This window comes from Dermacentor albipictus, chromosome 1 (genome assembly GCF_038994185.2).
Source record: "Dermacentor albipictus isolate Rhodes 1998 colony chromosome 1, USDA_Dalb.pri_finalv2, whole genome shotgun sequence".
Lineage (NCBI taxonomy): Eukaryota > Metazoa > Arthropoda > Arachnida > Ixodida > Ixodidae > Dermacentor > Dermacentor albipictus.
Genome location: NC_091821.1, coordinates 99,593,731 through 99,620,825, shown reverse-complemented (window position 1 = coordinate 99,620,825; position 27,095 = coordinate 99,593,731). Strand labels below are relative to the sequence as shown.

Genomic DNA, 27,095 nt, shown 5'->3' with positions numbered 1-27,095 from the left:
CCACGCTGCTATTTTCAAAGGCCACCACTAGGTGAAGCGCCAGGGACCGCCCAGGCCAGGGGACATCGGCTTGGTCCGATACCAAAACGACAGTAAACTTCGAATTGACAGGACTACAAATTGGATTAGTAAATTCTTAAAGAGACACTAAAGTGAAAAATGATTTCTTCTGCATCAGTAAATTACCGTTCTACAACACCAAAAACACCACTCTTACATCGATAAGACGTTTGGTAAGCCAGAAAAAGCGCAAAAACGAAATACGGGTGGCGACGCCTACTTAAGTTCCCGCACCTAGGGGCTGTGACATCTTGGATTTTGATGACATCTTCTAGGGCCTACTAATTATATATCGCGGTACAGATTGACTACATTGTGTTCTAAAGGAACCAAATATTAAACATGCCAAGTTTCGGGAACCTTTATTCAGCCAACGCGGCCCAAATGCGAAAACATACTTTGGAATCCCTGACGTCACGCTGACATACCGGCGCTCGGGTTTCGGCACGAAATTCAAATACTGATACTTGGAACTTCATTTTCTCATCTATTAATCAAACTATCTTTTTGAAATGACTGCCTGCAGGGTTCTCAAACAATGCTGCATTAGTCTAAATTGATTTATTGTTTCGCTTTAAAGTCCCTTTAACTAACCGGTACCAATTTGTAACTACTAATTAACTTTCTTCTCTGCGATCGCTAGTAAGATCTGGTGTGCCACAAAGCTCTGTATTGGGACCAATTTTATTCCACCACAAACATGGCTCCACACAATAGTTTTGTTTGAAAACATATGTGAGTACATATGCTTGTATTTGACAGCGAGAATAATTAAGAGTCAGTAAGCAATGTCAAATACATGCAATCTGGCTTACAAAACAAAAGGAACTGGTCACTATTTAGTAACAGTTTTCCTTTGTGTGAAACAACTTCACCCTTGAAAAGTTCCTCATTCTACAAAGGTTTATATAGTGAAATATAGAAATATCTGGATGTATTTGAGTTATCACCTGGCCCAAGGAACTTCTAGTGGCAGCCTGTCTCGATCTCGCAATTCCTGGCACTGCCCAATATACAGCATGCTTGACTGCTGCAGTGGTCAAGTGCTCTGCAGCTGTAGGAAACCGAGGGATAAGGGTTGATTGCACAATTTATGGCATTTCCAAATTTTTAACTTAGTACCATCTCTATACTATGTTGACACTATGCCACTAGACCATTGCTGTGCTGCAGTCATCATAATATTAATTACTCATCGTATACACAAGCTATACAACTGTTTAGGCAAAATTTAAAACTGCGCGAGGAAGACAGGACGTGAACTGAAACATAGACACACACAAAGCACAGGCTTCCAACTGGTTTTATTTTGTGAAAGCAAAGAATATATAAGGTACTTCAATATAGCAAAACAAGGAGCAATTGCAAATAATTTGCGCACGAGGTATTGACAAAAAATATCAAGGCCATGTATGCATTAAGAGTGCAGGAGCGTCTTAATGTGCCAATCTAAGACTAATTCTTTCCTTGAGAATCTCCTCTTGCAGTGCAGGAGCTGCGACAGCAAAAGCTGCCTGCCTTATGAGGAACAGAATAAATTCCTTTCGAAGGCAAACTCAAGAAGAGAAAGAGAAGTCATCAAGGCATTCCACATTGCTAAAAGTTGTGATAAGTTAGCTCACCTTTTTGATCCCTATCAAGGAAAGAAATAGAATTCTTAGATGGGCACATTGGGACTCTACTGCGCTCTTAATGCACAGGTGGCCTTGCTATTTTTTGTCACTGCCTCGTGCACAATTTATTTGCAAATGTTCTTTGTTTTACCATTTTGAAGAACCTTATAAACTCTCTGCCTTCACCAAACAAAGCCAGTCGGAAGTCTGCACTTTGTGCATGCATCTATGTTTTGGTTCATGTCCTGTCTTCCTCGCAGAGTTTAAAATTTTGCTGAAGCTACGAGCTGATTAGCCCAAAACATGCCTTACTTCAGTGTACAGCTGGACTTGTTGGTAAAGCTACACAATGCAGCTCAAGTGTGTGTCCGCTCTTCCATGTTCTCATGATGTGGCTCAGCCTTGAGTGCAAGTGTAGTTTCAATACTGGCTACTATATTTTGATGACTAATATAATTTCTATCTTCAACTTCCAGCCAGACAGAGTACCTCATACTACATTCTGAACATTGCTGCAGTGTAGCAGGATTTCTGTCTAATGCATTGGCCTCTACCACCAAATGCCTGAGAAATTAAAAAAAATTATGTAGATTCCAAGCACAGTGGGGATTCATGTTACAGGAGGCATACTGTAGGTAAATGGCTACATAGTGTTGGTTCGGGTTCTTCCAAACATTGCAGTGTTGACCAATGTGTTTGTGTATGGTGAGTGATTGCATATATGACACAAGCTTTGTGAGGAGAGTACGAATACAAAGGCATGGTTTCTTTGCCTCTTTCCTAACACTTTGTGGCGGCTGCTGTTTTGACGAGTGGAAAACTTGGCTTATGCAGTATGCGCAAATGGGTTTGAGACTATAAGACCAAATTCCTTGAGGCAAAGTTTAGCATGGAGCCAGTTTTGTCACAAGGAAGTTATTCCTACTCACACATGCCTGTTTTTTTCACTTAGTTTCAGGTCCACCTAAATTATTGCCTTCATGACAGCCGTCACATATAATATGGTAGGATCAATCTTTGTATTAATCATTCGAGTATTGAAATCTAAAAGTTTGCAGGAGTGTAAAAGGACAGGAGGACAAGAGGAGAGAGGAGAAGAGAGGTTGCAGTGTAACAGAAATAGGCAAGCACTAATTGAGCGACAAGACCACTGGACACAGGAAAAGCAGATTTAGCTGAAACACAGCAGCCTGTAAGGAAGAGACGGAACATAATTCTTTGTGAAGCTTAGTCTGCATCACAGTTTTATATACCATCAGAGATCATGAACATGCCAGAGGCAAAGCATACTGTTACGGGGATGTTGGGAGTATAGAAAGACTGTATTTACAATATATATTGTCACGTGATAGTGACGGTTGAGAAGGCAGCAAAACTATGATTAATGAAACGAGCGTTTTATTGGGCGAACTTGTGCCCTCAAAAGAAGCTACACTCAAAGAAGGATGGTAGCGGCGAACACGATCGGGGGTCGTCGAAAATCTGATGAGCGGGTCAAGCGCGTCGGTTTTTATACATCTGTCGTCGAATGTTCCAGAGCAGTCACTGGGACCTGCGTGCCTTCCACAATGTTTCACATTATTTGCATCGCGCACACATGCAATCAGATAACACAAGTTGCGGTGAAAGACAGTGGACGGAACCATCGATAACATTCCAGAAACTTCTTTTACATGCAGGCATGTCCTGTGCTGTGCGATAACATTTGGGCGAGAAGTGGTCGCCCAATAAAGATGAAGTACACGTGTCAATATACAAGATGAGGCAGAGTAGTTAAGATGGCTGACCACCAACAGCACGCAGCAGCCAGCGTGCTGCGGTCTTCTTCCTATCTTTTTTCATCCTTCCGTAACAGGACCCCGGGTGGTGAAGCGCCGTCTCGGCTCATGGTAGGCAAAGAATCGCGAGCAAAGTATGGCTTCAGCCGCGAAACATGCACGACGTCAACAGGCGTCGGACTTGAGGATGCATCAAACTGAAGCGGCGAAATCTCGTAATTTACGTCGTTAACTTGACTTAGGACTTCATAAGGCCCTGTGTAGCGAGAGAGACGCTTCTGGGAGAGGCCAACCCGACGACATGGTGACCAAAGGAGCATCCAAGCACCTGGCGCGAACTTAACATCACGATGGCACAGTCATAACTCTTTTGGTATATGCTGCGGGGCTAATAAACGAGATCAGGTGACTTGACATGCCCTGTGAGCGCGATCGATGACTTTACGAGCATACTCAGTTGCAACACGTGGCACAGAAGGGAGGATGGTGTCAAAGGGCAAAGTGGGGTCACGACCATACGAGAGATAAAAGGGTGAATATCCTGCAGTGTCACTTCGGGACAAGTTATACACAAACGGCACGTAGGCCAGCGTGGCGTCCCAGTCGTGGTGATCGTTGGAGACCTACATTGACAGCATCTCTGTGATTGTTCGGTTGAGACATTCCATAAGACCGTTTGTTTGTGGGTGGTAGGCGGTGGACAGCTTATGCTCAGTGGCACAAGAGCGAACGAGATCATCGACAACTAGAGACAGGAATGAGCAGCTGCGGTCTGTAATAACTGTCGAGGTGCACCATGGTGGAGAATGACGTCGTGGAGGAGAATATTGACGATGTCTGTTGCACAACTAGTCGGCAATGCCTTTGTTATCGCATAGCGTGTCATGTAATCAGTAGCGATGGCAATCGACTTGTTAGCTCTAGTCGTCGTCGGAAAAGTGCCAGGTAAGTCAAGGCCTAAGCAAGAGAACGGTTCACAGGGAAGTTCAACTGGATGGAGTCATCCGACAGGTGCTAGGGGAGGTTTCTTCCAGCACTGACACAATTCGTAAGTTGCAACATAACAGTGCACAAAGCAGTAGAGACCTGGCCAGAAGAACCGGCATTGTACATGATTGTATGTATGCAAAACTTCAAGGTGTCCCACCGTTGGTGCATCGTGAAGTTGTTCAAGAGCAACAGATTGCAGATGATGAGCACGGCGAAGGAGCAAGTCAGGGCCATCAGCATTCATATTGCGGTGGTAGAGGATGCCGTTGCGCAGCAAGAACATGCGGCATGTGCCGTCAGTGCTGTCGGAGTGATTGCACTCCGGCAATGATGGACTGTAAGGACTCGTAGCGTTGTTGTTCGGTGCGCATGTCAGTCATGTCAGTGAAAGCCATCACGCAGGTCACCGGATCATGCACAGAAGGATCAAGTGGATCCACGGGGTGACGAGAGGCAGTTAGTGTGTTTGTGGAGGCATCCAGTCTTGTAATTGACAATAAATGAAAATTCCTGGAGCCACAAAGCCCAGCCACCAAGCCGTCTTGTCGGGTCCCAAAGGGAAGACAGCCGGCAGAGTGCGTGGTGGTCTGTAACGACCAAAAATGTACGGCCGTACAAATATGACCGGAACTTGACGACAGCCCAAACTAAAGCGAAGCACTCCCACTCGGTGATGGGGTAATTTCTCTCGGCAGGTGACAGCAGGCGGCTGGCGTAAGCTATCACACACTCCGTACCATTCTGTTGTTGATCGAGAACAGCGCCGATGCCATGTCCGCTTGCGCCAGTGTGGACTTCGGTCGGTGCAGATGAATCAAAGTGGGCAAGTATGGGAAGGGTGGTCAGAAACCTGATGAGAGCGGCAAACGCATGAGCCTGCTCCGGGCCCCATGAGAATGACGTGTTCTTCTTTTTGATCTGTCAAAGGCCGAGCAATGTTGGCAAGGTTTTTGATGAAACGATGAAAGTAAGAACACAGGCCGAAGAAGCAGCGCACGTCAGAAGCAGAATGTGGCACAGGGAAACTGCGTATGGCACGAACTTTTTCCGAATCTGGTTGGACACCGGATGCGTCAATGAGGTGCCCCAACACGGTAATCTGACGGCGCCCAAATTGACACTTTGTGGAATTGGAGGCCAGCTTTTCAGAAGACCGCAATAATGGCAGAGTCGGGTAAGGCAGCTGCCCAACATGGGAGAAAAAACAGCTTCGGCAAGGTAACAAAGACAGGTAGTCCATTTGTAGCATCGCAGAAGAGAGTCCATCACAAGTTCAAATGTCGCAGGAGCATCGCATAGGCAAAAGGGCATGACTTTGAATTGATATAAGCCATCCAGTGTGATGAAGGCTGCCTTCTCCAACCATTTCATCAACCGAAATCTGCCAGTAGCTGGATCGAAGATCGATGGACGATAAGTATTTAGCTCTGTGCAAGCAGTCCAAGGCGTCATCGATGCATGGTAGTGGGTAGACGTCTTTTCGCGTGATCTCATTTAAGTGGCAATAATCGACGAAAATATGCCACGCACCATCTTTCTTTTTTCACACGGATGACAGGCGTAGGGCTGGCTGATGGCTCGATGACCCCTTTGCGGAGCGTTTTGCCCACCTCTGATTGGATGACTCGACGTTCAGCATGCGATGTACGATAGGGACGCTGACAAATAGGATTTGTGTCTCCAGTGTTTATATGGTAGTGAACAACAGATGTTCAGCCTAAAGGCCTGTTGCCAAAATCAAAGTTTCCACTGTACGATTCAAGCAGGAGACGTATGTGCCTGGCCTGTACAGAGGTAAGGTTAAGTGCAGTCATTTTCACAAAGTCGTCCATTAAGGAACCAGAGCTGGGCACTGCGATTGGCACTAATAAACCACTCTCAGAATTCAGACTCTCAATATCAAATTCAGAACCACTAGAAACGCTGTCCAAGAACATGCTAGCCGGAATCACTTGAGGGCACAGGCTGAAATTCAGAAGAAGTAAAACAATGTCATTATTAGTAACCGTGACCTGTTGGCGTTGCCGTTGCAGCAGTAGTGGGAAGTCTGGCGAATGGTTGCAAGACGCATCAGTTTTTGGCGTGCTGGAATTGTCGGCACTCTTTAAAGATAACATCAACTGTATAGGAGCTTTTGCACATGAGCAGATTAAAGGCGTCGTCAGCAATCCTTAAGCACATGCCCGACCTTCTCAGCTTCTGTCATGTCGTGATCGGGTTTGCTTTACGACAAAGTGCCAGCATGTCTTGGATGTACAAGAGATAGGACTCCATGGGGGATTGGGCACAGGAGGCCTGTTCCTGTTTTGCGTCAATTTTACAGCCAGCTGGTTTGCCAAACAAATCTGTCAACTTCTCTTTGCATTGGTCCCAGCTGGTTAGCTCCTCTTCGTGGTTTTCATACCACACATTTGCCGTGCCTCTTAGGTAGAACAACAGGTTAAATAGCACAAGCGTGGGGTCCCATCTGTTGATTCCACTCACACGTTCGTACATAGCCACCCACTTTTCAACATCGGTGCCATTGGTCCCACAGAAAGTTCCAGGATCCTTGGGTTGCGCAACCACAACCTTGGCTATGCCCGATGACAAGGAACAGCAAGATGCTACTTTACCCCCAGATGTCACCTGTTATGACATTTCAAGGCAGCGAGACTGAGACTGCACTGTATTCAGCAGCACTGACAACCATGATGTAGAGGATTGACTTTACCCCTATGTACAACACATCAGCAGAATAAGAACAAGGAAATGCCCCACACAGGTGCATGGCACTAAACTGGACACACTACCTGCTGTATGCAAGAGAGAATGAGGAAGAATGAGCTTCCCGTTACACCTGAGCACCTACCTACAACTGCTTTTATGGGCACAGCATTGAAGCTGCAATTGCGGTAATGCCTAACACCACATGAAATACAAAGCACACTACGTCAACACAGAGAAACCAAAACAACTGCACACACTTCTCACCGAAGTAGACGCAACACCTGCTTTGTTGCATCTGAGCTGAAACGGGTGAATCCTAAACTCTGTGTCACATAACATCTGAACAAATTAGCTGCTACGAGAGAACCAATGAGATTAATCTGGCGTGCTATGCATGCATCTTTAGCCTAATGGGTAAAGAATTGGGCTGCTGCACTAAAGACCCAGATTAACGACCCACCATCAGGCACATTACTAACTATTATTGAGCCTATCTGACTGGATGTACGAAGAAGCCAGGAGACAGCTCATTATAATGCTTTGCATAAGAGACAACGAAGCTGAACCCACGTTTTCTCCCTTGTGCTTGCAATGCTCTACCAAGTGAGCTTCAATGGCAGTTTTCCCAATGTCAATTTTCTTGGATAGCTGCGCATATGTACTAAGCATAGCCGTGGGAGTGCTAGGCAGCAGCACTCACAGTTATGATGGCAGACGTGTAGTATCCTTTAAAACACCCGCGTTACAAAGCACATGATCTTAGAAGCTGACAACTGGCTAATAAACACTCGTTTTCTACCATGAGGCCCCAAGGCAGCCGAAATCAAAACATTTGTATCTTATGAGCGAGAAAAATCAGGGGAATCATGCAGCTCAATTTTTTGTTTATAACAAGCATGTGATGGCAACAGACAATGAAGCAACAGTGATATATATAGAAAAATGGGTTAGAGCTGACGACAATCACTGGCAGCTCACACTATAATGCTTTCTCTACAATTTATTGTCTCAAGACATCTGGCAGGAAATCCTCTGGATTCTTCTTCTACTATGTCTTTTGCAAATGAAATTTTAAATGTGTGTAATACTTCATGGCAACTTAGAACACTTAAATGGTTAAGCATCTCCATACCTTAAATTTGTGGACCAGCTTTGTCACCTTTCTAGAACAATAACTCTCTGGTGTCATACATCACTCAAACCAACTAATTCTCACTCAAACCACTACTTATTAAATGTACCTTTAGATGAGCAGTACCTGCATTAGACACAGCTGCATACCCTTTTAGCAAATGGATATACATACCACGCTCAGACTGAGCAAACCAAACAAACCAACAGCAACCAGTACTTGTTTCCATTTGTCTTCAACGAGGCAGAGACAGGCCAGGTCTTGATAAACACAACAAATATAAGGTGCAGGCAGAGGAAATAAGCAGAAGCTGTAAAGACAGCAGCAAAGTGAAACAAATTAGACAAATTTGCACACAGTCAGCGATCTGGGCCGAGGACAATGCACAACGTTACTGCCACAATGAGAAGCAAATGCTCCTCATGCAACAAGAAAAAACACGTTTTAGCTGTAAACAGCACGACTGCGCGGAGTTGGTTGTTATTCTAAAAACAGCACATACAACAATTAAAGCAGACAAATTACTCGTGTCATTTGTCTTCTTGCTGTTTTTACAATATCGGTCACGGTTGCAAAGCTACGCACATGATCTATGAACGAAAGCAACGGACGTGCATATAAAGCTTGGTGAGCCGATTCATACTAATATATGTTTAATTTTGAAAGTTGCCGTAGTGATAGTAGCAGCAGCAGTAAAGTGGTTTCGTTTACCAGCTCGCTCACAACGTACGCATTGTATGATTTAACTCCACGGATCGCAAAGGAGCTACTCAGAAGCTTCAAGTGAAGGAAATACGCTTTCGTTATCTCACTGAAACGAATGAAAGCCTCTGACGCTCATACCGCGGTCAGCAGTGAGAAAGGTAATTAAATGCAGCCATGCGCTGCATGTGTAAATAGGAAGGGCATAGCGTAGTCATCCCATAGAGATGAAGAAAAATAGACTTAAGAGCGCGATAAACATCATAGGACGACATCCACGCTAGTTGAGTGCATGCATTTCTGGCGCGTGGAAGATGTCGCTGTTTTTTTTTTAATTTTTTTACATCGGTGCAACGCGTAGGAACTGCAGTGTTGGAGGCACGAACGAATAAATTATACTGCGATCACTGCGGGACCTGCGACAACCGTTTCGTGTTCCTTCGAATTTCGAGATCACATCGACCACAGCTCGAATGCGCAACCGGTTTTTTACATGTCAGCAAGAGAACGGGTAATCGCACAACACTTACCGTTGCTCCAAGTACGTCGCGGTAGCACCAGCAGCTGGGCAACAAATGTCATCAAGCCCTGGCCCACCGCAGAGTCCGCAACATGAAGCTTCTAAGCATTCGCCAAAAACTAAAAGCGGACCACAGCCATCATAGAGTTGTCATAGTGAGAAACTCTATGACAGCCATACGTACGCGCGCGAACGAGACGCAAGCCATGCGTCTGAGTTCGAGAGTAGTTATTTCAGAAAAGCAAAAACAAACAACAATGTGACGTCACATCCGGTAAAGTCAACTTGTCCTCCTTTCTCACCTTCTCTCAGCTAACGCATGCGCAGCGACCACGGAGCACTCGGGGGCGATGTTCAGGTCCGTAACCACCGTCGGTAGGCGTGGTTCCGCCGGGCCGTCGAGGCACCAGATTGGCCGGAATGTCTGAAAAAGGCGACTGCAGCGCCGCCGCAAATTCAATGTTTTTTTGCTTCACTCTCGCCGCTTGTCGGGGCCTCCGCTGGCCCCACTCCCCCATTCTAGTACACTCTAGTTCAGCATAAATTCCGTGAGGCGGCGCTCGTTATCATTTCAACAAAGTTTCAAGGCATAGAGTTTCTGAGAAACTCTATGTTTCAGGGGCTTTATTTCAACATCCGGCGGCAGCAGCGGCGGCCGATTGCTTCCGCCGGTGCGTTCGTAGCGTTCGTAGCGCCCATGGTGCAGTGGTTACAATCGTCTGCTTGTAAAAACTAGAGCGCAATGTTTTGCCGAACTGCATTATAATTTATGCAATAAATAAATAACAAAAGATCAAAAATATGTTTTTAATGCGATTGGAGGAGCCCAAAGGTTTTGTGGCTCACCATGTGGATCACTAAGCCGTTGGATTTGCTTGGGCTGTGGCCCGTTCTCTATGGTCCTTGCAGCTTAAGATGGCGAGCGAAAGTGTTCGGATGCCTCTCACTCGCGGTGAACTTACTGGCCTGGTATTTCGACTGTCCCTCTTTGGTGCTTTAACGTACTTTGGTATAAAATGGATGGTTAACGCTATTGACCCGACACGTAAACAGAAGATTGAGTCCAAGAAAAGAGTAAGAACAGAATCTTGCGTGATACCGTGTAATTTTAAGAAGGAAGGGCGCTGTTATAATTGTCCAAAGTGACGCGAAACATTTGTGTGTGTTATAACTGCTGTATCCTCGCCTCTAAAACGTGATATTTAACGAAAAAGCTGTAAATTTGTGTTGTGTTAACGTGTGGGAATAAGCTTATGTTGCTAAACAGCGTTGCAATCGATGTGGCTTACCCCAAGTCAGAACTTCCTGAATACGTATTTCGTGGTTCAATATATTTTAGCTCCTTTTGCTCCGCCTTGTGCGCTACTGTTCGCGGATTCCACTTGTGTTTGTTCATTGGGGAAGGAGTGTCAGCTCTTTTTATTGCACCTTGTGATGAGTCTCTCCGTTCTGAACTACCGTCTGCGTCAACCATCTGGTCCGAACAGCGTCTTGTTTACCACAAAACAGAGTGCCATACTACGCAGAATTTTCTGGCTCATATCGCGTTTTTCTCGTTTAAAATGTGTCAACTTTCAGAAGTCGTTCCTTTGATCATTGTAGCTTGTGTGGATATACATTTGTCTCTATTGTGTTTCTTGCTTTTTCAGGCAGATAGGATACTGAAAAAGATAGGCATACAGAATGTGAACGTAAGTGTTACCTTGAAGAGTACCTTAAGGCTTGAATATACACATATAAAACTCAAGCAGTGACTTCTACTTATTCAGAATAAAATAAGTGCAAAAAAGTGTTGTATGTGTGTGCATGACCCCTTTTGTGTTTCCTTTTTAAAAACCATGTCGCACTTGTGCAGAGCAACATAGTGGGGTAAATAATGACATATTCGAATAACTGTTACATCTTTGTTTACATTTTTTTATCACCAAAAAGTTGTGAAGTGTATTTTACTCTGTTGTGTGTGACCTACTTTTTGTGCCTAAAACTATTTTTAAAATCTCTGTTGAACATTATTAATCAAATGAAGTCCAGCATAATGAACTCGGATGTAGGGAATATGTGTTGTAAATTAGAGTTATTGCTTATATCAAACTGAAGATTCGATGTGTGCAAACACCAACTGCCACGATCAAAACACACACACGCACAAAAAAAAAACACTGAAAACGCCTGCTTTTGTTTCATCTGGTACCTGGTTTCCTTGAAATTCAGAAAGCATCATCAGTGTGAGAAAATGAATGAGCATAGAAAGAAACTTTGCCTTTGGCTGCTTTTGTAATTTGTATCAACAACATAGTTCCAAGTTGTGCAGTGCTGTACACACAAGCAGAGGCATTAATCTTGCAAAAAATAAAAAAATGTGCCTGAGCAGCATCACCTTAAAACCCTCACCAGGCCCCTTTGCAAATTTTGGTTATACACTGGAGCTTGTAGAGGGCTGACTAGAGAGTGTCTTACTGCAATAATTTTTCAAATATGTTCATTATTAGATAGAAGTAACTGAAATGTCATGTTGCTATGCTGACAGGAGGCTAGCTACACTGCCAATGCAGACACACTACATCTTCTATTTTTGTTGTAGCGCAAGCTGAACGACAGGGACAGCAGAAAGGTACATTTCACGACCGCACAGTGCTATAATACACTACATCTGTGTCAATTAGCATCTTTAAGCAACTTTTCCGTGCCTTCTATAGCAGAGCTGAAAAACTGCAGAATTTTTTACGATTTGAGCCCTGCCTCCTTTTTTTCCTTCCTCATTTTGCTGCACACTACACTCCCAGTTCCCGTACTGCGCAATAAATTATTAACTGAGATCACTTGCTGTAATCGGTGACACTGCAGGCAGCGAGTTTTATGTAGAGGCATTTGTGCCTATGACGTTGATTCTGGCTGGAAGTGGTACTCCCTCGAGAGGAAGGATGTGTGGGCAGCTGTTTGATACTTTGCAGGCACAATTGGGATCTATACGTGTGATCTATGGGCTGCAGTTGTCTGTTTTCAATGAAAAAAGCCTGCTTAAGGACCTTTTAACTAAAACATGCACTGCCGCAGTCAGACAACTCTCTTCTATTTCAAGGCCTGTTGCTTGTGGATGTCTGTGTCCAATAACTTAATGAAAGAGAAAATTCCAGAAGAATAAATGTTTATGTGCAATAACTTAATGAAAGGGAAAATGCCAGAAGATTAAAAATGGGCCATTTGTCAAAATGTAATGTGGCAAGTTGGTTTATCATGGTTCACAATGGCACCAGAGAATAAAAAGGACAAATAAGGAGACAATAAACTGATCGCAAGGTGCACTAACAACTAAGTTTATTTCTTCATTTGCACAGTCAATGCTGGCTGCGCCATTTGCCGGGCTGTTTGTACAATGTAGTAGTTTTGAAGACTTCACCTTGTTGAATGCCATACTGTGTGTGTGAAAGTATTTTTCCAATTATTATAACTGAAGGCAATTCCTCTTTATGTAACTCTTAGTCGTAGCCACATGTGGTGCTGCTATTTTTGAATTACTAATGCAGTTTCTGAGTGCTAGTGTGTGCATCCCAATTATCACATTGTAGCTCTTAACAAAGGCATGTTGATGTGTAACTGAAGTTTGTTTTTTGACGGACTAGAACTTGGAACAAATTGTGGAAATACAATATACAGTAAACTCTCAATTGTGCAAACATCGGTTTAACAAATATTTCAGAATAACTAACTTTTATAAAATCCCTGGCAGTTTTCCTATGTATTCTTTGCAAAAATTTTTCAGTTAAACGAATTTCTGAATAGCAAAAGTTGAACGAACTTGATCAGTAGACCTTGGCTCATTTTTGAAATCAGTTTAACATTTGTGCTCTGCAGCGATTCTTGCTGCAGAGCGCACAGCCAATTTTAGCCCACCCCCCAAATCGCTCCTCCAGTGGCGTAACAGTAACACCGGCTACAATTAGAAACTGCTGGCATAAATCCTGTCTCTCGCCCCTGTGCGGTGAAAGTGAGCAAGAGGAACAGTACAATCTGGTGATCGACCGCGGGATGTGGACAAAGGTCTGTCGCCAGTAGGATGTTGACAGCAACACTTCGTTTGAAGACTATGTGCAGTGTAACAGTGAGCTCATTGCCTTTGCTGAACTATCAGATCTGGAAATTGTTTCCAGTTTTCGTCAAAAAGAAGAAGAGTGCGAGGAGGAGGATGCAACGTCAGAGGCAGATTCAAATCCTGTAATTCTAGCTGAGGCTGTAGGATGCCTTGGAATGTTGCGAGACTTCGTGTCCCAGCAACAAGCTGTGCCAGAGGAAGTGCACAAAAGCATAGACTCTCTGGACAGCTTTCACTTACAAATTAGAGCGCCAGTGCTAATGAAGATTAATTTCTTTTTTTTTCAAAATGAGATGGGCAGCAACGTAACTGTTATGTATTTCGTATATGTTGGATTTACATTACTCTATAAATTGCATTTCGCACTTTTGACTTAGATGTCTCCTGTGCCCTATGCTGTTCCATGTTCTAATGAATATTCAGTTTAGCGAACTTTCAGTTGAGTGAACTATTTCCTTAGCTCCTTTGAAGTTCACTCAAGTGAGAGTGCACTGCAAAATGCCTAACACAGAACCAGAGGACTCGTGACTTTGACTTTGTGTTTTTACAGTGAAATTCAACCAACTTGCTCAAGCCACCACATTTATCATTGTGAATGTTAATGCATGCTTGTGCTGGCATGGGATTCGTAAAGTGTGTACGTCTGCAGTTGTGTGTTTCTTTTTTCAATTTAAGTACTTTTTCCTACCAAAACCTTGTTAAAACTGGAGAGGTGCAAGAAACAACTAATTTAAGCTAGCTCTATTGCAGATTTAATCATTACATGTCTCCAGGATATATTATTTATAAATACAGCAGTTTTTAAGTATGGAGCTGTGGTTCTTAAACACCCTCTCATGTTTTGTGCATATACCTTCGTGCAGTGGGATGGTGAGTTACTATTCAAGTTCTCTTTAGACTGTTGAGCAATGCTATGCAACATCTTCTGATGTTCTTGACATCAGCAGTAGTTGTGACTTGTGAAAAGGAAAGGAAAGTTTGTAAGTAAAGAAAAGTGCGTTGCACTAATCAGTTATAGTGATGAATGCTTGATGGCACATGTCCTGAAATTCATAATGTATCATCTGTGTGAATTTTCAGTTGACAGAATATGAGCTGTCAATTGCAGCCCAGCTAATTGACCCTCGGGACATCAGTATATCATGGGATAGCATTGCTGGCTTGGAGGAGATCACACAGGAGCTCAGAGAAACAGTCATCCTCCCAATTCAGAAGAGGCACCTCTTCACTGGCTCACAGCTGATCCAGCCACCAAAGGGTGCTTATTGGCTTTCACATTTTTGTCGCATTTTTGTTGGTTATTTATATGTAGGTTTTGTGTTTAGCTGCATGTATGTATTTGAAGAAACCTAGCATATAATTTAAGGTGTAGCTGTTTTCAAAAATTGGTGTATGTATGAACATTGCCTAGCAGGATGCAAGTTAAAAAAAAAGAAGACAGCTGGAGCAGCCCAAAGAATTTCATGTCGTAGCAGAGGAGTCATATTTTGACGTACCTGCTTAGTCATTAGACGACGTGGTTAGCTAGTCAGCCTAATTTCCCTCCTTTAAACACAACAGAGAACCTACAATTCACACAAAGGTTTGCTTGTCTTTGCCTTAATATATTATCTGCCATCATTTGCTTACTTTGGGCGTCCCAGAGAATTGTGCTGATATTGAGCTTAATTTGACATTATGAGTAGCAATATTCATGGCTCAAAATGTGATGGAGAAAAAATAGCACAATACATTACATACCTAAATTGGCTATAGCCAGCTTAGACACAGGAAAGAGCAAGAAAGTGTAGCATGATGATGTGTCATTAGGTGAAGCACTGATGTGTTCTACTGAAGATGTCCAATTTGTAACATAGGAGGACAAGCTTCAAAAGTGCCGTGTCAGGGTTGGAAATGTGTTATCTCGTCCATTTACACAGGAAATGGGTGTACCACAAGGTGTTGTGCTGAGCTGCACCCTATTCATTGTAAAAATGAATTCCCTATGTAGGGTCATACCACGCACAATGTTTTCTATGATTGTGGAAGATGTATAGATAGGAGTACAAATAGGATTTAAATCATGTAATATTTCTGTCTGTGAGCGACATGTACAGTTTGACCTAAACAAATGATCTAAGTGGGTTGACGAGAATGGATTTAGACTAAGCCCTAAATGAAGCATGTTTATTCTGTACTCAGAAAGGAAAGGTATACTGCCTGACCCCGTTATCTATCTTAATGGACAATGGCTATCTGTCAGCCACGAACATAAATTTTTAGGAATTACCTTAGACTCCAAACTAACTTTTGTTCCTTACCTTAGGTATCTGAGAGCGAGGTGTCTGAAGACAGTGAATCTACTCAAGCACTTATCCCGCACATCTTAGGGAAGTGACAGGAGATGGCTTTTGAGCCTCTACAAAAGCCTTATATGGTCCCACCTCAACTATGAAGCTATATTGTATAACTGCTGCGCCTAGTGCTTTGAAGATGCTAGATCCGGTTTACCACTTGGGTATACACCTAGCTACAGTTGCTTTCAGGACAAGACCCGTAGAAAGCCTGTATGTGGAATCTAATGAATGGTCATTACATCTCCAAAGGACATATCTGAGTTTTTCCTATGCTCTCAAGGGTAAATCAGATATGGAGCATACATGTCATTCATCTGTTCGTGACGTGCCTACTACCAGGATATTTTGTAACCGTCCAGCTATTAGGGCTACATGGAACTTTCGTTTGATGGCCCTGGCAGAAGAAACAGGTGTCCCACTTCTAAGGAATGTCTTAATGGCTCCCACTCACCTGCCCCCACCGTGGGAATGGCAGACCATTGAATGCGACATTTTTTGTAGAAATGCCAGAGCGTGTGCCGGAAGTACATATACACTCCCATTTTTGTGAACTCCAGGAGAAGTACTCTACTGGTGTTTCTTACACAGCTCTTGAACCTTCATTTTCAACATCCGGGGCACTAAATCCACACACAAGTATCTTTACAGCGGAAGCCTACGCTATATTCTCGGCTATCCAAAACATAAGGCTCACAAATCTCACTAGGGCTATTGTGTTTACAGATTCATTAAGTGTAGTCGGAGCCCTAATTAGTCCACGAAAACATGAGAACTCAGTTTTTAGTGAGCTGTACAGTTTGTTGTGCTCCGCATATCTGTGCAATCAAGTGACTATCCTATGCTGGGTACCTGGCCACAAATGTGTCAAAGGCAAGGAAGCTGCTGAAGAAAACACTGCGCCAGTAACTTTTAGCAACACAGATGCAAACATCCCTATCTTTCCACAGACCTCAAGTCTTTCCTACACCGTAAGCTAAGGAAGCATTGGCAAGGACAGTGGAATACCGAAGTATTGAATAAGCTGCACATGATAAAACCAAAACTAGGGAACTGGATAAGTGGAAAAACGGCATGATATAAGGAAGTACTTCTTTGTCGATTAAGGGCACACTTACAGTGCTCACTCTTACTTCTTGACTGGCAGCGATCCTCCTACTTGTAGTAAGTGCGGCAATAATCTCACATTCCCATGTTCTTATTCAATGCCCTGCAATAAAAGCACAGAGGAAAAACTATTTCCCTTCTGTATATTGTGAAAACATACCTCTACACCCAGCATTTTTTCTTAGCAAATGAACTGCTTTTTAATCTGTAAATCGTCTTAGAGTTTTTAGCTGAAATAGACACCCTGGTACTCATTTGGCCAAGTAATTTTAGCATGTGATTAACAGCCCTTGTGTGCAAGAGCTCTTTTGAAGCTCTTGCATCACTGTTATGTTGTATCATGTTTTTAATGAAACCCGATTACTATAGCCCACATCACTAACTAGTCAGTGTCATTATTTTAGTACCTATATGTTTTATGCCATTTACAGCTAGTTTTTTGCAGGCCCTTTTAGAGCTATGTCACATTTACCCTGAGGAATTCATTGTCCATGCCATCTGCAATACATTGTTAACATTACCATGTGTCATGGCGCTCTTTGGCCGTAACTCGCCCTTGCACCATAAAACACTACATATAATCATCATCAAAAGCGCCAAGAAGGAAGATGCGATTCTTAATCATTTTTGGTTGATACTCCATGCTTCAAAAAAAAAAAAAAAAGAGCCTGGTCAGAGGAGATTTGTTTCATAATTGAAGGGGCTGTGACATGGGCATCCAACTATTCTCAGTTTATCAGATCCAATACACTTACACAAAAAAATTAAGTTCTCATCACACAATTTACCCAGAACTTTCTGTTTAACATTGCTGGCTCTAAGGCGGCGTGCGCCATTTGAAATGGCTTGTGTGATGTCATGAAGTATGAGACCAATGCTGCGTCTGCTCTTGAACATTCCGAAACCATGTGCGCACGATGCTGGGCTCCTTGTTTCACACCCACTGGCACCCAACACGCAGCAAGGGCATTGTTGTTTCATTGAGCTCATAAGTCTCACTTGCACGATAAAGCAGCAGAAACCAGAGAACACGTGCAGAAACTGTCTTGGACTGACCGCCGAGACACATGTGAAAATGAGACCACACGTATGCTATGCCCATTGACCACGCAGAATGCACTTCAATTCGTACTTGTGTTGTCCAATTTCTCTATGGTTTGGCTGCTGTGTAAAAAAAATTCAACTGCAAATTTTCTACTGCACTGAATGTGCTCAAGTTTTACCAGGTTGCTGTGGGGCGAATACGGCTTGACATGTAAGACACAACTTGAGCTTGAAAATTTTGTGTCGTGGCCCCTTTAACTCTTTCTTTGCTGCCATAAATGTGCTCATTTTTGGTGCTTTTATGTTTCATTATATTTAGAAAGGTATTATTTGTAACATATACTGTAATGCATAAAATTATAGCCTAATTGTTATTCTGAATGAAATTAAAGTAGAAGTACTGTATTTACTTTATTCTAACATGCCCTCGATTGCGGCTGTTTTATCGCTGACCTTCGAGGCCGACGCTGGTCTATGCATCTGTTTTCTGTGACCAAAAAAAGGAAGAAAAACGCCCTCGATTGTAACGCTCACCCACTTGCCGTGACCTAAAAAAAGAAAGGTTCTTCACAGTACCGTGCACCTTATTATTTCATACAGAAATACAATTTTCTCTCATTTGGAAAAACAAAAATTTACTCCCAGTGCACTGAAGTTGCCATAAATAAAAGAGGTCACAGTTTTGCCCTAAAGGCGAGGCATCGATTGCGATAGCAGATTAGTAGACAGCTATACAAAAAGTAAGGATAGTAGCTTTATTGGCCGTATAAACTTTTAAACATTCGCTTACTAACTAAATTAACAATCATGGTGGCACGCGTGCACAACCAAACATGAACACTTCTCACTCAATGACCACGTAAACTTTTTATCAGAGTGCTGGCGTGAAGTGTGGTAGCAGGAGCAAGCGAATTGTCCTTTGTGTAGCCTCTCACTTCAACATGAACTAAGTGACAAGAACACAGCACGGTGCGCCTAGATGCGTAAACTGTCTCCATCGCAGGTCACTTTCAAGATAGCAGGCGTGCCTACGTAGCAGCTGCCGGAGTAGAACGCCTATCCTGTTTGCACCAGCCCCGCACACAAGTTTCCGGAACTCCGTATGCCCGTGATGCAGCCCGATTTCCGCCTGTCTCCGCACACGTGATCACTTTCCTTTTAATTGCGGTATTGTGATGAACACTTGGCGTGTCCTCGCAGTCGGCACTTCCGTGCTGATAGAGGAAACACAGAAAATGGGAAGATGGACAGTGGAGTAACCTAAGCACACATCCTACAGCACATGGAGGAAGCTACGGCAGCTAGGCTTGAAACGCCTACGAGGCGGCCCTTTTGAAATGGCGATATGGTAGCACAGATTTAGGGTCGTTCTCAATTCTAATGCACACACAATTTTTGGACCCACTTTTTCCTGGAAAAAGTGCGCGTTAGATTCAAGTAAATATGATAATTGCTTGGGAGTTTTCAAGAATTCTTATGTGAAATTTCAAAGCACCACCTCATGAAGTATGAATGAAAAGAATAATTCACAATGTTTATTAAACAGCGTGTCTACCAACCGGGAAAACCGGTAATTCACAGGGATTTTGAATAGTCTGGAAATACTCAGGGAAAACTCAGGGAATTTGTGCTTCTATCAGGGAAAATTAGCTGTAATTTTATTTAAAGGTAACGAAAGTTGCAGTAATGCTGGCTCATGTAATAGAGAGCAATCATAACGAATCGTCTTGTGACGTCGTGTCATCGGCTGCCAACTTTGCGGACGCCCGATGGCTCCGTGGCACCATGACGTACCCTATAGAGTCAATGTCTAAGAATGTCTGAAATTTCGGACGCAAGAGCCCTTTGCCGTCCGATTTTCCGGACTTTTTACCGTGACCACAAGACCGAAACGACATTAATCAGAGCCACCACTGCCGCCGTTTTGATTACCTCGCCGCCGTGGTAAACGCTAGGCCTAGCTGCCTCAACGTTCGTTGTTAAGCTTCTTGCCGTCCGGCGCCGTGTTTTTCATTGAAAGATTTTGCCGCTGTAAGCAATGGCACCGACTCCGTCTTTGTGGTCCTCGAATGGCTTCGAAGCTCGGAAAGTACGGCGCACTGCACAATGCCGATTCCCAAAAGCCAGCTTTGCCTCAACACAGAAGTGTTACGCAGTGAAGCATAACAAGTGTGGGAAGGGGCAATTGTCACGGGACACAGTATCTATTCCTTAATTATACACGCGTCCATCCGCCATCTCCTATCGCAGTACGGGCACCGATATGCCTAATAAGCATGCTGGTAGGCCTTTTCGGATGTGCCTGTGCCGGTTTGAGCCTTTAATGGCAGTAAAAGACATGCATTCATTTTTTCGAGCTGCCCGAATTTTCGGACGTTTTCGCGGCCCTTAGGGAGTCCGAAAAATTGGACATTGACTGTACAGCTGACGAAGAGGATGCTTCAAATTGTCCGTGGGGCGAACGCGCAGCGGAAGGATGACGAGAACAGAAAGGACCTATGCATTGAAGAATGAATGGGAAAGAAAGCCTGCCGCCACTTTTTTCACGGAGCTTCAGCTCAAAAAACAGTGTTGACTGACGCCGGAATGCAGGTGCCCCTCATACAAACCGAAATAAACTCTTTAAAGCAGTGAAACGCAACACTCAGGCATTGTGCGTGGACTGAGAGTATGTCAGGAGAGTTGAGGTTGACACACCAGCTGTTGAGAATCTCATTTGTGACAAACGTCAGGCCTCACACCAATGAGTTTGCTATAAATTGATAAAAGTAGCTCATATCACCTTCAGTCACGGCGGCCACATTTGTAGACGCGACCTATTTTTGCCATTTCTGTGCAGTGGTAGCAAGGAATAAAGCGTGAACATTAAGCTTACGGCAACTTGAACATTCTGATAACCTAAATTATTTCCATTTTGCTTCTGAGTGATATGTATCGTTGCAGAGTATTGCTTTGGTAAAGGCACTACCATGTTTTATGTGACACTTGATGTGGGGCATGTCGGTAACAACTTTGAAATATATATATTTTTTCTTTCTTGAAATGCTTGAGGCTAACGAATAACTTGTGCATGTAATTCGAGCGGGGGATTTAATCCTTTTTATGAAGAAACATAGCATGACTGATTTTACAATATTCAAAGATTAAGTTACTCTGCAAATATGACTCATCATGAAATGCTCAGAGTCATTCTAACCCCTTTATTTGCTTTCAGTGGAGTTTCAAGCACCACCTATGTTTCACACATATGTATCGACAGTCGATCATAAATCGTGACTGAAGTGGATATTCAAAAACATTTGTTTATGTACGCATCCTGTTTTTATTCGTATTTGAGAATGTTTCACTTGATTTGCAATGAGTTCTACCATCTTTTTTTTTTTCAAAGTTATTCCCTGTGCATTTTACTAACCCTACTAACCCCTCGCTGCAGATTCTTTTTTTTATGAAATAAATGATACTCCTTGCTATGCAAACTGGATTAAGTCATTTTTTAGCATGCTTACTAGAGAGTGACAGCATGGGGCGACATGTGTCAGCCTGTCTTGACGTAAAACAAAGTTCTGTGTCACTCAGGGAATTTTGCAAAGGCACTCAGGGAAAACCTGGAAAACTCAGGGAATTCGGAAATGTCAACTTGGTAGACACCCTGTTAAAGTACTCAGAGTAAAAGAAAAATCTGATATATACTAAATTTATGCAGATTTGGTGGCATGAATATTAGCTATAGGGATGCTTATGCTATGCAGAAAAGCTGTAGCTTTATAAATGTGAAAAACGGGTATGTGCCTGTTGCGCAGGGAGCGTTTATTTGGACTCCTTACTGCAAGTGCTTGGTTCTTTTCTGCATTTATTTTGAAGCAATGGCTGTCAGGTTGGAGAATAGCTACTAACCTCCTAACACACAATTATTTTGTTCGATCAGCTTCATTCTGTGAACAAGTTGGCCTAGTCGTGTACCTTGAACTGATCATGGAGTCATTGCAGACACTTTTCTACACTGTTTGCGACGTACAAGCACCATCAGCCAAGAAGAAAGTGGCAGTGTTCCCATATATTAACCAGTTCTCACATGCAGTAAAACTCTGTTAACTTGAAGCTGTAAAAACCATTAAAAAATTGAAACAAAGTGGAGTACCGATATAAGCAAAATCACAAAAATAGAAGCTTGCTGGCCATACAACACGGAGCCTTTCCAAAATGCCGGCAATAATATTCTTGGTCACTGTTGTGTGCATCAGTACCAGATGGGTCGGTGCCTACGGGCAACATTGTTACTGGCACTGTGCCAAGACAGTGTGCTTGGCTCAGAGTCTGGAAGATGGATCCTAGTGCAATATTTGGAGCCAGTCACCCGAGCATAACTGGCTTTTGACATCATAAAAGCCACCACAGCTACTTTTTGCATCGTAATGAATTCCGTCCAAGCAGTTTCACTTGCCTGGATGGATTTCCTCTTGTGCATGACAAATGACAATTTCACTCTTGTGCATGACAAATGCACAAGAGTGCATTTGTCATGCCTTTAACAGAAGCCCATGAGTGACACGACAGTTACACTTCACCATCGTGCTAGCATGAAGCAAGTCTCCTTATCAAGCCACAATCATGCAGAAACTCTGTTGGGTCGCATGCTGCCTTGTTTTAAGCATAGCATGTGGGCTGCTTGTGCCAGCTTAAAGGTGCCAATCATCTTGCTCATGGTCACGATTGATACACTGTGACCACACTGATGCATCACTGACAGCATCCTAAATGAAGGTGAAAAAAAAAAAAGATTCTCGTATCTTGAAAGCGGCACCAGTCTTAGGATTTCTGCTAAGCAGGCATGATTTCACTACTCCTTGGCTTCAGTTTCATGATTACCGTATTTGCTCATATAATGAACGCACCCCACATTTTTCCACTCAGGAAGTGAGTTTTTTCTTTTCCTTGCATAATGATGGCACCCCAAACTTGCCATGAAGTAGGAGACACGCACTATGATTCGGTGTCTGACGTGCCAGAATGGCAGTCGGATCTGAAGCATTTTGTCATGCCATGACATAGGATGGGACACCAAGCGTGTAACAAAAACAGGAGACATGGCACAATACGGTGTCCGATATGTGGAACGGCAGCTGGATCTGAGGCATTTTGTCATGCCATAGCGAAGAATGGCATGCCCGGCGTGCAGCAAAAACTGGAAACACGCGGTACAATGCAAAGCAACAGCTGAATCCGAGGCGTTTTGCCATGCCCTAGCGCCGAATTGAACGCCTACGCACGCCAAGCGTCTAATCTAGTGCTTTTGATGCGACGCTATGGCGTATCAAAATGCCTTGGATCCGGCACATCTGACTTGTACCATGTGTTTTCTACTTATTAAGATGGCTGTGGTAAAAGAATTGCTCAAAAGTTTACCCCCCAAGTTTGCGCAAATTTTTCGAGAATAAGGTGCCTTTATCATGCGAGTAAATACAGTGTACAACATAAGCCCTATAGTTAGTAATTAAACATTTAATTAGTATATATTGGGTAATTTGCGGAATTATCATTGCACTTTTTCTTGTAGCTAATGTCCACCAGCAAAACTGGTAGCGGCTTAGATATGACAATTTCTTTTTAAAAATATTTTTTTCGCATAAAAAGAAACCCCTGGTATGTCAAACAAACGAGGAGCAGTGCCCACTTAAATGTGGGCATGTAGCCCAGCTATGGTAGGGCTGCCACCTTAGAGCATTTTGAAACTTAGCCAAAAGATGTTTATAGCTGTTTTTAATCGTGCTGAAATCCTGTAAGGCCCACACCACACTCACGCTTGCCGACTTGCGCAAGCTCATGCCTGTGTGCCTCGTGAGGAATGACGGTTTGCATATAGTACAAGAGACACATGCGCCCTTGGCTCACTCATGGACGCTTTGACAGACATTGTTCCATACTTTGTTATTGACAGTGCTTCAAAATGGGAATTGACAAACGCAAATGTTTTATTTTTAGTGATTAGATCAGTGCAAAAAGTAAAAAAAAAAGCACATTCATGCATTAAATCTGCATCACAGAGTGTTGATTGTACCCAGGATTCGTACACCTTCTTGAAATCCTTGAAAACTGTGGCTAGGGTGAATCTTGAACATTGAAAGAAACTCCACATCGGGGCTATGCCGTGGACACTGTCTATCGGGAAACGATCCTAGATAATTTATTTCGGAGTGTTGCCAAGCGATGCAATATTCTGTCCACAGCCACCAACAGCCGACATTTAACTTACCGTTGCCATCCTGGAGCTAGAAGAAGCTTGATCAAGCCCTGCCACCGTTTTGTTGTTTTGCTAGTCTGTTCACAGCGCAGCCATTATGGATCCATTTTTGAGCCCTAGGCTGTAGAAGTGCTTGGTGTAGAGTGAGTTTCAGCCATTTAGCTTTAACATGACGAGTATCTTTGACTGAAGCCGGGCACTACCAGCTATTGTATGAGAAGGTGATTAACATCATTAGAATGTGAAAGTAAACTTCGAAAAGCCATCTGAAGAGCTTGAAGTTTGTGTCCAACACAGCAACTGCTTAGCTGCAAGAAATTGGAGCTAAGAACAAGATTGAACTACTTTCCAGTGTATGTGTACAAATAAGATTTGTTTACCCTTCTGGAATATTGGCCTTTGGCATCCTTGAAATGCTTGAATAGTCCTTGAATTTTGAGTCTAATGTTCTGTATGAACCCTGGTTGTACCACGCTATAGCTGCGTATCCAGGCACGTGGGAATGCAATGAAACCGGAGCACTGGTACCTGTCTGAAATGGATATCCGTGCTTGCGCCGCACTTGGATGCTTACAATCTCACTCGCATCATCTGCGCATGAATAAGTGCACCATTTTTTTTTTCTTGACAGCAAACAAACACTCGGCAAAGTGTGAAAAAAAAAAAACGGAATTTATGATGTTTGGTTCCCCTATGGGTATCTTGTTCACATAAAAGCGGGACAACTTGGGCCATGCCTTATTATACGTAGTAGATGGTGCAGCGATGTGGTGTATATTTCTGGTAGATTTCCACGTGTCCAATTTAGTGAGAGGCATCGACTGAATTAATAATAAGTCCAAAAAAAAGGCGGGATGATAGTGATATTTCCGTGTCGATAACAGTCGCAGAATTCCAATCAATGCTGTGACCCGTGTTAAGGTGATGTTTAGCTATTGCGTTGGTGGCGGTGTGTCCCTTAGCTATGTCATTTTGGTGCTGCTTGATACGTCGTCTGAAGTTGCCTGTTTCTCCTATGTACGAAGCATGGCAGTCTTGACGAGGTATCGTGTATATCTCTCCAAGGTGACATTCACGTTCCAATAGGTCTTTCACGCGTACCAGTTGGCTGCTTAATTTGTATAATTAAGCAACCAACTGCTTGTCCTTGACCTTGTCTGTCATAATTCTTGAAAATTCTTGCCAGTGTTTCGCTTATGCCGGGAGCATAGCGAATAGGTGCAGTTTTCATTACATGAATCGGTTCGGTTCTGGGAGGCTCTGTGGAGCGGCGTTCCTGCTGACGTAGAGTTGGCGAGGGTAGCCTTTACCAGTGAGATAATTTTTTTCTTTTTTGAATTCCCGCCGTTGTGCGAACTCGTCTGAGCAAAGACGGGACACACGCTTGAACAAAGAAGCCGCCACAGAGTGTTTGTACAACGCTCTGTGGCATTGTACAAATGTGTTGGAAGAGTGTTGTACAAGGACGTCGACGAAGGCAATTTGTTCGTTGCTTTCTTCTTCAACCGTGAATTTGATAGACCAATAAAATTCGGATGGTCCAGAAATGATTGCACTTCTGACTTGTAGATTACGCAGAAACAGTCTACGTTAATGAAGGAAAGTTTTTGGAGGCCGTGTGAAAGTAGCCAAAGCTTTGCTCTCTATGGCTTCCAAGGCCAGATATGTACATGTCTCTGAACCAGAGGCACCCATGGCTGTGCCAAAACATGTTTGTAGTAGTTCCCATTAAACACGAAGTGTTGCTAAGGCAGAAGTGCAGAAGGCCACAGGGATCTTCAACCTCGAATGGAGTTCCTGAAGGTAGGGATGAATCATTGCTAAGCACTTGTTTGCAGCTTTCCACGGCGAAATCTATCGGTACTGATGTGAATATTGATTTCACGTCAGAGGAAACCAACCAATCTTCATCATCCAAGTGAATTTTCTTCTGCATGTCAACAAGATGTGCCGAGTCTTTAACATTACAGGATGAGCTTTTGACAAGTGGTCGCAGCACCTGATGCAGATAGTTTGATAACTTGTGAAGCGGAGACCATGCAACGTTAACAATTGGGTGTAAAGGTATGTCGGGTTTGTGTATCTTCGGCACACCGGATATTGCTGGGGAAGAACTGTTGGGGCACAAGAGGTGAAAATAGTCTCCTCTTTTCGGGTGGGACGAACTTGAAAACGTTAGTAAGCAGCTTTTGTAGCTCGGACTGTACCTTGTTGTTCAGATCCCTGTTCAACTTGGCATAGGTGGCCGTATCTTGAAGCAGAGTTGACATTTTCATTCTATAGTCTTCCTTGTCCAGTACAACCGTTGCTGTAGTGTTTAGCACTATTCGGCACTTTTGCTAGTGTGCAGTGATGCGGAAGAAAGACAGAGAGTCATTTAGGTGCATTTATAAAAATCAAAGCAACGTTTAAAATATGTATATATACAGAGAGTTGATAACTGTTTAACGGCAGCCAGTGTGTCCACACACACAGCACACGGGAATAAACGGGCTGGGACAGTCCCATGTTACGAGGCTCACGGTTCGGTCGTCACGGCAATGTGGGTTCACTTGTGCTTGAGCTGGCTGTGACGACGACACGCTCAGGCCCCATTCAGCACGGCTCTAGGGCTCGGCATGCTCAGGAGCCGCAGCTGCAGCAGCCAGGGGATGCCTTGTTCCACACGGCCTCGATGTCCAGCTCGGACGCCACTCGCGACCGACGTTCTACAGTCGCACGCCCAGCATGGCCTCGGTGCCCAGCTCATACTCCTCTCGCAATCTACGTCTGGTGTTCA

The 27,095-nt window shown here is 43.5% G+C and overlaps 1 protein-coding gene across 1 annotated transcript in view; it reads left to right on the top strand.

Moving 5' to 3' along the window:
* The first annotated feature begins 10,377 nt into the window (after window positions 1-10,377).
* The window catches only part of LOC135906182 (outer mitochondrial transmembrane helix translocase-like), a 67,014-nt gene continuing 50,296 nt past the window's right edge, over window positions 10,378-27,095 (top strand). Inside the window, exons 1-3 of the mRNA XM_065437445.2 lie at window positions 10,378-10,578; window positions 11,154-11,195; window positions 14,675-14,852. Coding sequence (XP_065293517.1) covers window positions 10,420-10,578; window positions 11,154-11,195; window positions 14,675-14,852 — 379 coding nt within the window. The 5' untranslated portion in view covers window positions 10,378-10,419. The remainder of the gene's footprint in view (window positions 10,579-11,153; window positions 11,196-14,674; window positions 14,853-27,095) is intronic.